The sequence below is a fragment of the Marmota flaviventris genome, chromosome 10, assembly GCF_047511675.1.
Source record: "Marmota flaviventris isolate mMarFla1 chromosome 10, mMarFla1.hap1, whole genome shotgun sequence".
Lineage (NCBI taxonomy): Eukaryota > Metazoa > Chordata > Mammalia > Rodentia > Sciuridae > Marmota > Marmota flaviventris.
Genome location: NC_092507.1, coordinates 107,132,076 through 107,146,610, shown reverse-complemented (window position 1 = coordinate 107,146,610; position 14,535 = coordinate 107,132,076). Strand labels below are relative to the sequence as shown.

Below are 14,535 nucleotides of genomic sequence, written 5' to 3'. Positions count from 1 at the left end.
CATGTGTGCGGCCCGGGTTCGATCCTCAGCACCACATACAAACAAAGATGTTGTGTCCGCCGAAAACTGAAAAATAAATATTAACGAATTCTCTCTCTCTCTCTCTCTCTTAAAAATAAAATGAAATTCCTAAAGGTAGCAGGAGTTCTACAGCAGCACTATAGAACCCTTCCTGGGCGCAGGGTGGTTTAAAAGAGTAGCCTCATTTGAGCCTCCAAATAATTCTTTACTGTAGATATCAGGGTGGTTCCCATTTGAAAGATGAGAGACAGAAGCTCAGAAAACTTAAATAATTGGCCCAGGGGCCCAGAGTTAGTGAGTTACAGAACAGGCATTCATACCCAGAGACAGTATCATTCTGAAGTCCATATCTGCAACCACGGCCCTGTTCTGTCACCCAAAAGAAAAGGTAACTGAGAGTGAAAACCACCTCAAATATATAAATGGGTTCCCTTCTCCTAGAAGATCTGTCCTGCACTTCCCCATTTACCTAACCCACCACCACCCACCCTCCAAGCCTTTGTCTCTGTTCCCTTTCTCTGAACACACTTCTCCTGTTGCAGTGAATGCCCTTCCATCCTCTGGTGCCCTGCTAAGTTCTCCACTGCAGCCCTGGCGTCTGCCACGTGTTGATGAAGGGTTTGCCTGTCTACACAAACAGCTTCCTCCTTTCTCCTTTGGAGATATGAGCAAAATCTGCAAGCCGGACACGCCCATCCTTGAGAGAGATGTAGAATGTCTGTCTGAGCAGCCACATCTCAGGCCTGGCGTTCCCCTTGAACCACAGCCCTGGGTTTGGCACAAAGCAGGTGCTCACTGTGTGTCTGGGGAGATCCCGAGGGTTTGGCAGGTGAGATTTGGCCTTTGTAGTAAAGGACTGGAGTGGAGCCTCAGCACCTTCACAGTTCTAGCTTGGGACTTGAGACAGGTTATTTCATCTCCATGATACCATTTCCTCTTCTGTAAAAATGAGGGATTATATGCACATCACATGATTGTTGATTAGAGTAAATGAGAAGCTACATGTGCCTCAATCGGCCAGCACCTTCTACTCTGCTCTTGCCTTATATACAAAGAATCCTGAAGACATTTCTGACCAAACATGTGCAAAATAACTGTGAATGTCCGAGAGAAGAAAGATGTTGAAGATGCTCGTTCTTGGCCCCAGAAACTTATGAATAGCATAGTGACACAATATTGAAGTCACCAACCAAAGTAATAATAGGAAAAGTGTCAGAAGTCAAAGTACAATGAATAAGCAGTATCAGTCATAATTATTATGAGAGCTCCTAGGAGGGCAAAAATTGTTGGAGCTGGGGTGTCAGGGGAATTCTTTTTGAGAAAGTGGACTCTGAGCTGAATTAAAAAAAAAAAAAAAGAAACATAGAGCAATTTATTGTTAGAACAGATAGAAAAGAGTTACTGTTCATCATTATTGTGTGTATGTCTGTGTCTGCTTGTGGGCACTGGGGCTCAAACCCAGGGCTTCTTGCAAGCTAGGCAAGCGCTCTATCTCTGAGCTACATTCCCAGCTCAGGCTGAGTTTGAAGAATGCATGTGAACCAGAAGGTGGGAACCCAGGACCTGGGGCCTGAGACCTGCTTGGGCACAGTTCTTATGGGGCAGAAACAGGAGACTTGACCACCTACAGGGATAGAGAAAAGACATCCATGACAGAGAGAGAGGGTAAGTGGGGACCAGTGTCAAACCCAGGAGGAATGCAGCCACTGATTTTTTTTTTTCCTCCCAGAGAAAATAAAAATCTGGATTTCTAGGCAAAATATCACTATTTTGAAATGTTTATACAAATTTTGAAAAATGCAAAAACTGCTCTGCAGGCCAAACGAAACATGTGCACAGGCTGGATTCAACATAGGGAGAAACCATTTAGAATTTCTGCTTTTAGAAATGCTGGGAAAGCAGAGGGTAGAAGTTACTTGAATGCCAGACTAAAAAATTTGGAGGTTTTTTTTTTTTTCTTACAGAACATAAAGGATCCACGAGAAGAGGACAGCTGACATCTTTTCCATTCAGAGCCCCCCCAAAAAGAGGCATAATGGAAAATCCTTTACTCCAATTTTTATCATCATAACTTTTTCCTATTTATCTCTCTTACGGGTTTTGCCTAAGAAACACACTTACTTATCACTGTGCTAATGCTTTTGGCTTTGTTTACTTGTAAAGGGACAAAACCTGAAAATTGGTCCTTACACTTTATTCAAGTATTTTAATTAAACATTAACTTTGTGCCTTAGTAGCTTTATCTGTAAAAGGATTAAATTAGGGAATATTTAAGATCCCTTCAAGTCCTAATATTTTAAGACTTGATGACTCTATGTAGAAGAAATTAGTCCTTCATTGGTATATGCTAAAAATGTAATGGTATTTTTTAAAACAAGCAGTTTCAGAGTTCTTAAAACACTTCATGCTAATTTTATTTGCTCTTTTTCAATGACCCTATGAAAGTCTAAATATTATCACTCCCATTTTATGGAGAAAAAAGCTGAGGCTCAAGCAGATAAAGTGACTTGCTTCATGACCACAAAAGTATCAATGACAGTGCTATAGTTCTCTTCTCTACTTTATACCCAACATACCCCTGGGCACTAGAACTTTTAGAGATGGATCAGAAATATGTCAAGTTCCTAAATATGCTTTCGGGTGAAGGTCCTTTGTTTGTTTCTATCTTTTTTTTTTTTTTTTTTTTTTTTGGTGCCAGGGATTGAACTCAAGGGCACTTGACCACTGAGCCACACCCCCAACCCTATTTTGCATTTTATTTAGAGATAGGGTCTCACTGAGTTGCTTAGCGCCTTGCTTTTGCTGAGGCTGGCTTTGGACTCATGATTCTTGTGCCTTAGCATCCTGAGCCACTGGGATTACAGGTGTGGGCCATTGGGGCCCTCCCCAGCAATGTCCTTGGTGTCTGAGGAATATTTTATGTACCTTTGGAAGCAGCCTGAAATTGTCTCTGGTTCAGTCTTAGTGGGGGGCGGAGATGGAGGGTGAGGAGCTAGTGCATGGGAGAGAATAGCATCTGCTCTTACCTTATTTAGGAGGCAATCTTCTACGTCTCCCCCAGAAAAGGATTTCATGGCTTCTTGGTCAACGCCGAGTAGAGCAGGAACTTCTAGGGGCTTCCTGCAGTGGAGGACAACACCTGAGGGCAGTTTGCCCAGGAAGGGTAGTCTCTGGATGAAATTGCTCTGAATACGTGTACAAGGACCAGAGATGTGGCTTTTCAACTCGTCCCTCAAGTTTTTATTTCCAAATTGCGAGAATCCGTCTGTCATCTTTTGAGGAATTAAAAAGAAAAAAAAAATTTTTAAGGAGAGTTGATGAAATTAAATTGGAATCCAACCTAATTTTACCTGTGACTATTTCAACCTAACAGTTCTGCTGACTGCTGCTCTGACCCGGGAATAGTTTTCCCAGTTGTATTTCCCACCCAGATACTTCAAAGTTCCATTCAAGACAGAAAGTCCTATGGTTGGCCCTCTCCCTCCTTTTTATGCTTTTGTTCGGACACTGGATGCAGGTTGAAGTTCAGTATCTTTCTATCTCCTTGTTCTTACCTTGTTGACAGTAAATATCCCTTGCTCTCCAATCCAGAAAATCCCGCAAGTGGATTTACCTTCTTTGCAATAAACAAATAGAAAAATTGCCAAACAAACAGCCTCATACTCATCCTTATGCCTACAACCAAGTAACCAGGGCTTAACAGTTGACACTGGAAAAGCATGCACACACAGAGGCACACCTACATACACAGGCACACGTATGCACACAGGCACACAGAGTGACGCACGCTTACACACACCACCCACCCAGAGGAATGGCAGGGTAGCCATCCTTGGGCTCCGCTGCTGACCTTTCAATGTAATTTCCCTCTTCCCACTTGAAAACTGCCATTAAAATTGAAGTCAGTGTAAACAGACCCCCTGAAAGTTAAGGAAACACTCACGTCTGGTTTTGCCAGTAAAATTCATGTTGGAAAAACAGCTCAGGCAGCAAGTTCCCAGTCTGACTGGCTGGGGCTAGTTTTACTATAGGGAGGAAAAATTTCACAATGGCTTGATCTCCGTGCAGCTGGTAAACATCACAGCCTACTATCAGAACATCTGAAGGACTGACAGCATGGCGAGGAGCCCAGCTCCCTACTGAGCAATGCCTCTCAGGCAAGCGTCTTTCCAAACCTACCTCTGAGTGCAGCCTCTAAGACACAGCAACCACGCGGACCAGAGGCTCAGTCACTGGGTTTCTGTGGCCCAACATTTGCATTTCCTCCCAGACTCTGCCCAGGTGAAAGCCACATCACAAGCTCCCGGCTGCTCTGTGCTCCACCCACCTCCCTAGTCCCAGCTTTCAGTCTGGCCTCTGCAGACGCCTTCAAGGAATCATAGACTGATATAAAACTTAAAAAGCTCCAGTCTTTCCAATGACCCTCCATTACCTGCCTCAAAACTGCCCTCTTTTCTCTATGACATCAAATGCTCCCAAATATTCAAGCCTTTTTCCCCCCTTGGCTTCTCATACTACACAGGTCATCATGCCCAACTGTCCTATCAGTGTCTCCCAGATGGAACAAGAGACTTCCCCTCTCTCCACCTGCCCTTCAGAATTCTCTCTCTGCCTCATCTTCAACGTCACCAAAGTCTTCTCATTTCTCTCCTGTGCTCCTGTTTTTGATCTTACTTCTGCTTTCACTGGAATCATTAGCTTGGAAGTCCCTTTCTTCTGGTGGGGACTTCCCTAATGAACTCAGGCTACCCCAGGGTCTGGCCCTCAGAAGCACGCAGGTTCACCATTTCTGTACCTGTGGCTCTGCTATCTTGGTTGCTCCAGTTTCGCAGCTGATCAAAATATTATGTCTGGAACCAACTCTTGCCCTAAGACACCTGGCCAGGTGTACCATGGGAAAACAAAGAACTGGGACACAGGACGAGCCTTCGAGAAGCAAGGAGCAAGAAGCAAGAACCATGTGCTCAGGGCAGGTAACTGCACTCTGGTTTCAACAGGATGCACTTCCAGGAAACAAAGGTGTTTTATGAACACACAGTAGTGCTTTACTCTTCAAAGGCAAAGGTTCCACAGCACAGGACCATCTCCCCCAAACAGGCTCTCTGACTGTTCCTATTAGACACATTGGTGAAGACAGAGTTTCTTGGTAGACATAGATCTCTGGCTAATTGAGTGATGAATCAGCAAAAAAAATTTTGCATAACAGGATGTCTAAGGCACTGTACTAGGCCACTGAGGAGGATTTAAAGCTTATTCACATTCTCCCCCTTCTTCAGGAAATACACATTCTTGTTTTTCATGATTCACATGAAATGCAAGTATTAAAATGTAAATTGGCTTTGGCTCAGTTTCTATTGTGTGGACCAACAACTTGTTTTTAAAAGTCAGTTTAACGAGGGATTCAAAGCGTTACACTGAACGTAACCCTTCAACATGTAGCGTCTTAGGAAGATCATGCATACTCTTGTTCACCAGCAAAAGGACTGAGATTTTCACGCTAAGAACAGTATGTTTGATCCAAATCAATCATTTTATTCACTTGTTCTGAGACAGTCTCGCTATGTTTTCCAGGTTGGACTCAAACTTTCCATCCTGGGGCCTCAGCCTCCTGGGTAACTGGGATTACAGGTTTGCACCACTGTGCCCAGCTTGAGTCTTAAATATGCAAATGTGTTGAACTTCTCCAGAGTTCCAAACTCTGACTTACTCCCTGAAGGATTTCCTTTAATCCTGGAGTGACTCAACTCCAACAGCTCAGAAGAGGAGAGATAATCATAATCGTCTGTGCTATGAGGAAACCCACAGTAGTGAACAATTTGAGGCAGGGGCGGTGTCTATTCTGTATCCCAGTGAAACCTCAGAGCCTAACACACAGTTGACCCTCAGGAAATACTACTGTAGATTTATTTGATTGCATTAAAGTGCCATGCTAATAAAAATACTTTGAGATGCATAAAATCACTTTATAAGTTATAAATTAAATTACAGACATGTAAACATGACAGCTTAAATTACTATCTCCTTTTATAGGAAAGCCTGATAAAACAGAACTTAGCATAAAGCTTGGCACAGGATCAGACCTTAGCAAATATTGTCTTCATAATCCATTTTATTCACTGAAGAAAAAGACTTCTTTTACTGGACGTGAATAATTCTGGTCTTACTTGGTGGGTGAGATCTTTCAATGAGTCATTCATCGTGGTTCCACCAAAAACCTGATGTTCTCTCCTCTCACACTAGAAATGACAACTGAAAGAGTTTGATCTCCATCTTTGTTTAGGTTCAGAGGTAGGGGATCCCAAATTCAAATACTTACTTACATGGGCCAGGCCAGTCATAAAATAAATGAGGATCAGGTAGAACAATGGAAAGGGGTGGGTTTCAAGAATATATGCCTAAGTCGCTAGAGTTTTGTCTTTTACTTTTTTAAAACAACACTGTACTAGCCACAGGATCCCACCCTCTCCTGCCCACACTGTAGATTCCTACTAAAACAGGTGAGAGAGTCCCAATGTCTTCCCTGAGACCCTATGTGTTCTCATAGGCAGATTCTCTCTGCTTGGACACCTTCCCCTCCTCCCCTCCCTCTTCATTGGGCCAACTCCTCCAAGATGATCCTGCAAGATTTGTCTCTCTGGGGGCCTTGTCTGATTCTGGAGGCTGAGTAGGGATCTCCATATGCTGTTCCTAAGCCACCCAGTGCTAAACTTCTGCTTTAGCTGTTATCACACGGCACTTTTCTGGCTTAATGGTATCTATTCCTCGTCTCACCACAAGCTTCTTGAAGGAAAAAAATTTACATTGTTGGAACCAGTGTTTGATATATAGCAGGTGCTCAAAAGATGAATGAATGAATCCATGAACCAATGAATAACTAAGATGTCCTCTCTCCGATTTGTCCATTCAACAGCCCAGTCTCATCCTATCTACCGGCATTTTTTTTTAAAGTGAGAAAAATAAAAGATGAATAATGAGTAGGCTTTCATTGTGTTCATCTGGGAACACAATTAACACAAGTAGAAAGGGAAAAGGGCAATGTCTCTTGGAAAAGCTGACGTCCACTCAGAAAGAGCAAAGCAAAAGAATAAAATATGCTTGCACCTGAAGGAAGCCGCTATTTGTGGCCTAAAGCTGTCAGGCATGCTGAAAAACTGCCCAATAATTAGAACATGCCATGCAGGTCCTGGAAGTCAAAACCCCACATGTCTTTGTAAAAGTCATAGCTCCATCTGGCCATTTCAACAGAGAAGCACATTATTTCTTAGCAGCAATCATTATCCCAATACATCCAGAAAGAGGGGTGGCCCTCCAGCATCAGCCCAAAGGAAGAAACAAATGTTTACTGAGGAGCAATAGTTCCATCATTTGTACAGCCTGTGATGGATGAGAAAGGATGGAAACTGTCAACTCCAGCTTCCTATGCAGCAAAGATGACCTGGTTTTGTTACAAAAATAGTATGTAATGAATGATCCCAATTTGGGCTGCGGGGAGGGAGAATATCTAGATTTGTTTCCATCTGTCCAAGTGTCCATCCATTTATATCTTGTGCACCTCAGTTATTCTGGATTTTCCTTGTTCAATCAATTCGGGCCAGAAGGCAACCCAGGAAAAAAATTTTTAACAGAAACCAGTTGTTGTCGTAATGAAACTACTGTTACGGCTGGACTGACACATTATTTTCAAATCAAATACTAAAAGGTGTTTCTATTTCCATAGCTTCCTGCTTGGTTGAAAAAAAAATGTATTTTCGTCTGAAAATTTTTCCTGAAGTCAGGGTGCAATCCTCTTCCCGCTACTCTGAATCATGCAAGGCCAGTCTATTTTTAAGTTTTAACCACGAGAAGAATTGTGAGAAAAAGAAAATCATTTAAGGAAGCAGACATTTGGTTTTATTTACTTGTTACACCTGAAGCTAACTGGCAACTCTGTTGAACTGTTCACCTCAGTTTCTGAGTTGGCTGAGTTAGGAAGGAAAGAACAGGTTAAAGGAATTAATTGTTGCTGGTTCTTGGGAACAAAGGGACAGTCCTCCTTCCCAGCTCTGCCCTCTATTCTCATGACTCATGGCAAATTTGTCCTTTTTTCTTTTCAGTCAAAAGAGACCCAGATACAAAGATCAATTGAACAAAATAAAAAATTTCAGTAATAGATTTACACAAATATAGCCAGTTGATTTTTGATAAAAGTATAAGCATAATTCAGTAGGAAAAGATCTTCTTTCCAACTGATGGTATTGGGACAATTGGTCATCCATACAAAAAGAAGTAAAACACCTCGCAACTTATATAAAGACCAACTTGAGATGGATCATACATCTCAATGAAAAACGTAAAACTATAAAGATTTTAGAAGAAAGATAGGGTCAACCTTTGCAACACGGAGTTACACAGAGTTCTTAGAAATGACATCAAACAGATAAGCCATAAAAGATAACACTTATGAAGACACTTCTGAGAGACAGGAATATGGTGGATCAGAGGGACTCCATGAAATTGAACTAAACAGGATCTGTATGTTGAGGTGTGGACGGGGGCAGGAAAGTGCTAGAGTGCACATCTCTAGAAAGGCAACGACCAGGTGAAACTCATAAACATTGGGTCTTAGAATAATAAAACAGCGTCCCAATACCCAGTGTTCATCTGCAGGGAGGAAAACCACCCCTTCAGTGGAGCCATGGAACAGAGAGCCCATCCTGGTGACCTCCAGGAGAGTGCCGAGTGCAGTGCCCACTCAGCACACAGGAGACCTGGGGTCTGTGTTGGAGAAGAGGGCCCCTGCACTTCCCAGCATACTCATATGGTGTCCCCAGATGGAGAGCCATCTTAGGAAGGGTACCATTGTCTAGCTTGCTACTTGGAAGTTCAGAGTCCCTGCACCTTTTGTGTCTCTAAGACCCACAGTCTCATCTTCTCATTGGCTCAGCAGGTGCCCAACCTGGAGAGACACTTTGGGCTCAGGGAAGTGACTAGTTTCCTACTTGGAACTCTAGGCAGTGGGACAAGCAGTCTAGGAGGTGAAGGGAGCAGAGCAAGACCAGCTGTGTGTGGATTCACACAGGGAATGAAGCCATAGTTCCCAGTAACAGGCAAGGGTTGCTTCCTGTAGCTCCCCACCACAATGTTGGTTGGGTTGGATGCTACACGCTTGAGGCGGAGGATATGGACTTGAGGCTTGGGCGTTTGCCACACCTCCAAACACATGGATAAGGGGTCTCTGGATCAAGGGGATACAAACTCATTGGTTCACAGGGTATTCAGGTTAGCTTGGCTGGCAGGCTAACAGCTCATACTGTTAAGGGTCCCTCATCCCTGGTGCAATCACAGAGGCCTCTGGAGTGCACAGAGCCCTGATGCAGACAACTTTGCCTTAGGCTATACCAGTGGGCAGGGAGGAGATTCATTCTGCGTGTTACCTTAACAGGTTTGGCTTGTCTGGCACTAAAAAGGAGCACACCAATTGTAGCTATAGCTCAATAACTCCGCCTAACTACACTTCATCTCCAGACACAGAGGATTCCAAAATTAGAGGTTGTGGAAAGTTGCATCCGTTCCAAAAACCTAGGCAAGAAGAATCTTTGATTTTTGGTTTTGTTTTTCTGACAGCATTGTTTGTTTTCTCTATTTTTTCATACTCTTATCTATAATTTTAGGTAGGTTTTAATTTTTTATTTTTTCCATCTTTTCTTCTTACTCATTTTATCCTTTTTCTTTTCTGTCTCTTTTCACTTCTTCTGTATTCCCTTCCCTTTTTTAAAAAAATTTATTTTATTATTTTTTACTTTTATTACTATTTCACTTTTTGGTCTATTTTATGTTGCTATTGTTCCTGTCTTCTCTGGATAGTGGTGTTTTAGATGTTGTTTTAAATATTTTTTTTATTATATGTCTATATCTGATTTGCTTTTAAGTTGTTACTGATGGTTTTCTCTTCTCAAAGTGGGATTAAACACATTGGATGGATATCTTTCTACTGAGCTATAGCCCCAGGTCAGTTGAGCAATATTGCACTTTATTTTATCCATGACCTTGTCCTGCTCAAACTTTGGTGGACACCTCAACATAAAGAATAAGGAAGACAAAAGTCCCCTGCTGATGACCCAACCCCACGTAGACACAGATGGGGAGGGGACTGAAGACCACTACTGGACTTTCACCTCTTAGTAACAGCAGAGAGAAATTAACACAACTGTTGTGGCCATCCCACTAATAAGGAGCTCTAGCATAGTTTTTTTTTCTCAAACCCTCCCAGATTGCACAGTACTGACAAGTCCAGATGAGTAACCATAGAGATTACATTTCATATACTCCACTGTCTACATCATACTTGCCTGAACTTGCAAAATGAACCTACCTACTCACACGACTCTTACCTATAAAGTATGTCTCTCAGGTTCCAATACAGTGCACCCAGAGTCAAAACCAAGGAGCCAAAACCTAAGGAGCCACTGAGAAACTACAATAAAAAGTCCATCCGGAATTAAACTCAACACTCCATGACGAACCAATATTCCTGGAAACATCATAATAGAAGGCTGCTAAGAAGACCCTCACACAAATGTAGGAGAGATATACACCCTAACAAATGTGCAAATCTCAATATAGAAACACAAGAAACATGAAAAAATAAAAAGGTATTACTCCTCTAAAAGTTCCTAAATCCTTAGTAACTGAATCCAAAGATATTGAAGTGGATAAAGTGATAAACAAAAAATTTAAAAGATTGCTAAAATGATCAATGAATTCAAAGAAGATAAAAATAAACAGTGAAACGAGTTAAGAAAGACAATGTAGTATATAAAGAAGTAATTCCGTAAAATGATAGACATTCTGATAAAGAACCAAAAAGAAACCTTGGGAATGAAAAGCTCAATAAGTCAAATAAGAAACTCATTGGAATCCTCACCAATAGACTAGATCAAATGGAAGAAAGAATATCAGAAGGATATTGAAGAGAAAGTGAAGAAACCAGCACATTAAGATAGTAATGGAGGCGGGGGCAGAGGAGAAGGAGAAAAGGGAACTATAAGCCGACCATACAAGATCTCTGGGGTAACATTAAAAAATTAAAGGTTTGACTTTTAGAGAAGAAAATAGACATAGAGCCCAATGACATAGAAAACCTATGTCAGTGAAATAATGTTCAGTGAAATAATACCATGAAAATTACCAAATTCTGGAAATGACATCAAGATACCAAAGGCATTTTAGAACCCCAAATGAACATGCTCATAAAACAAACAAAACCTATTCATGACATATTATAGCTAAACTTCCCCATGTACACAATAAGAAAAAAAAAAAAGACTATTTAGAGATGCAAGAGAAAAGTCCCAAGTCACTTATAAAGGTAACAAGAACAAAGCATTATAATAGCAGCAGATTTCTTAGAAGAAACTCAAAATGTCCGAAGGGCATGGAATGACACATTTTAATTCCTGAAAGAAAATAACTACCAACCTATATTACTATATCCAGTAAAGTTATCCTTCAGAATCAAAAAAGAAATAAAGACCTTAAAGATCAACATACACTAATGGAATTCAAGGCCACTAATCCAGCATTATTCAAAGGAATCCTACACCCAGATGAGGAAGCAAGATACATAACTACAAGAGCTCTAGAAAGAATAGATCTCACAAGAAGAGTCCTTATGCAAATGAGAAATAAGAGAGAGATTTAAATATGATTATTTTAGTAAATCATCAAACCTCTAAAAAGAAAAAAAAGAATATAGAATTCTCAGAGCAACCAAATGAAAAACCATAAAATTACAGAAACTAGTTCATTTCTTTCTCTAATAGCCCTGAATAGTAATAGTCTAAATTTTTCAATCAAAAGCTAATGGGATTAAAAAGTAAGACCTAGCTATTTGCTATCTATAAGAAACAACCTCACCAGCAAGATCATACAGACCAAAAGTAAAAAGATGGAGGATTATATTCCAATGAAATGGAATCCAAAGGCAAGGAGAGGTAGTTATAGTCAGATCCAAGAAAATGGTCTTCAAGTCAAAATTGGTCAGAAGAGACAAAGAAGGCCATTACATACCAATAAAGGGAACAATCTATGAAAATATAATAATTGTGAGTATATATGCACCCAGAGCACCCAATTTTGCAAAATTACTGGACATAAGGGGAAAGATAGACCCCCAATACAATAATAGTTGGCCATTTAATACCTATTCTCACCAAAAGATAGATCTTCCAGATGAAAAAATAAACAGCAGAGCAGAATTACACTATAGATCAAATGGGCTTTACAGATCACACAGTATTTCATCCAAAGGCTAAAAAATAAATATGCATTCCTTTTATCAACACATGGTACTTCTCCAAAACAGATCACATTTTAGGCCACAAAGCCAATCTTAACAACTACGATAATACTGAAGTAATGTCTTACATGTTATCAGATCGTAATAAAATGAAATTAGAAATCAAAATAAGAGAAATTTTAATTTGCAGAAATTATACAAACACATGGAAACTGAACAATACACTTTTGAAGAGCAGTGAGTCATTAAAGAAACTGGGGGCAGGGAGGTCAGATTTAAACATTTCTAAAATCAAATGAAAATTAAAAGTCAACCTATCAGAACCTGTGGGACAAACAAAAGCAATTATAAGATGGAAGTTTATAGCTATAAGTGCCTATGTTAAAAAAAAAGAGATCTTCAACCAATAACCTAATGATGCATGTCAAGCCCTTATAAAAACAAGAACAAAGCAGACCTAAAATCAGTAGAAGAAAATAAATAATAAAGACCAGAGCAGAAATAAATGAAATGGAGACTAAAAGAATAGTATAAAAGAGCAACGAAATAGAATTGGTTCTTCAAGAAGATAAAATTGACATACCCTTACCAAAACTAAAAGAAAGAAAAAGAAGACTCAAATAAATAAAATTAGAGGTAAAAATAAGACATTCCAACAGATACCACTAAAATCCAGAGGCTCACTGGAAGATATCTTGAAAAATATATATACCAATATTATGGAAAATTTAGAAGAAATGGGCAAATTTCTAGACCCATAAGATCTATCACAATTGAACCAGGAGGATTAAAAAAAAAACTAAACAGGTCAATAATAAGCAATGAGATTGAATAAATAATAAAAGCTCTCCCAACAAAGAAAAGCTGAATTTTACTAGACATTTAAAGAAGAATTAATGCCAGTGCTTCTCCGGCTATTCTATAAAGTGGTAAGGGAAGGAAGTCTTCCAAAATCATCTTACAAAGTCAGGATTACCCTGAAACCCAAACCTGATAAGGACACAACAAAAAATGAAAACTAAGACCAATATCCTTGATAAACACAGACGCAAAATTCCTCAACACAATACTTACAAACTGAATTAAGCACCACATTTAAAATATTGTACATTGTGATCAAATTAGTTTTATTCCAGGGATGCAAGGTTGGTTTAACATATGCAAGTCAATAAATGTAATTCACATTTTAAATAGAATCAAGCATAAAAATCACACACTCATCTCAATAGAAGGAGAAAGAATTCAATACTGCTTCATGATAAAAAAAACATCTAAATTATATAAAGGCATCATACCTCAACATAATAAAGGCTACATATAGCAAACCCATTACCAATATCATACTGAATAGGGGGAAACTGAAAGCATTTCCTCTAAATTTAGGAATTAGACAAAAGTGTCTATTCTCACTGCTCTGATTCACTATAGTCCTATAAACTTTAGTCAGATCCATCAGGCAAAGAAAAGAAATAAAAGGAATATTTTAAGCCTTTCCTATAGGAAAGGAGAAAGTCAAATTATCCCTGTTTGCTGATGATATGATTCTATACCTAGAAAACTCTAAAGAATCTCTCAAGTCCTCTAAAACTGATAAGAGAATTCAGCAAAGTAACAAGATACAAAATGAGCATACCAAAATTGTTAGCTTTCCTAAACATCAACAATGAACTCTTCGAGAAAGAAATCGGGAAGCAATCTCATTCACAACAACCTCAAAACAAACAAAATGATGAACAAACAAAAAATAAAACAATAACAACAAAACCCTGGGAGTACACCTAACCAAGGAGGTAAATGAAAATTACAAAACACTGAAAACAGAAAGTGACACTACAAGACACTAGGAAATGGAAAGATATCCCATGTTCATAGATTGAATTAATTATTGTTAAAATGGCCATATACCCCAAAGTGATCTACAGATTCAATGCAATCCTTATCAAAATACCAGTGATATTCTTCACAAAACTAGGAAAAACCAATCCTAAAATTCACATGGGAACAGAAAAGACCCTGAATTGCCAAAGCAATTCTGAGTAAAAGGAATAATCCACAATACCCAATGTTTTAGTCAATTTTTCATCAAAATATGACCAAAAGATCTGACAAAAACAACATAGAGAAGGTAAGGTTTATTTTGGCTCATAGTTTCAGATGTTCAGTCAATAATTGGCCAACTCCATAGCTCTGGGCTTAAGGTTAGGCAGAAGGGCAGGGCAGCAGAAACAGAGGGGGGG

General features: G+C 39.7%; 1 protein-coding gene across 1 annotated transcript in view; it reads right to left on the bottom strand.

Moving 5' to 3' along the window:
- The window catches only part of Mab21l3 (mab-21 like 3), a 56,830-nt gene that overhangs the window by 19,497 nt on the left and 22,798 nt on the right, over window positions 1–14,535 (bottom strand). The window contains exon 6 of the mRNA XM_071618224.1: window positions 3,048–3,293. Coding sequence (XP_071474325.1) covers window positions 3,048–3,293 — 246 coding nt within the window. The remainder of the gene's footprint in view (window positions 1–3,047; window positions 3,294–14,535) is intronic.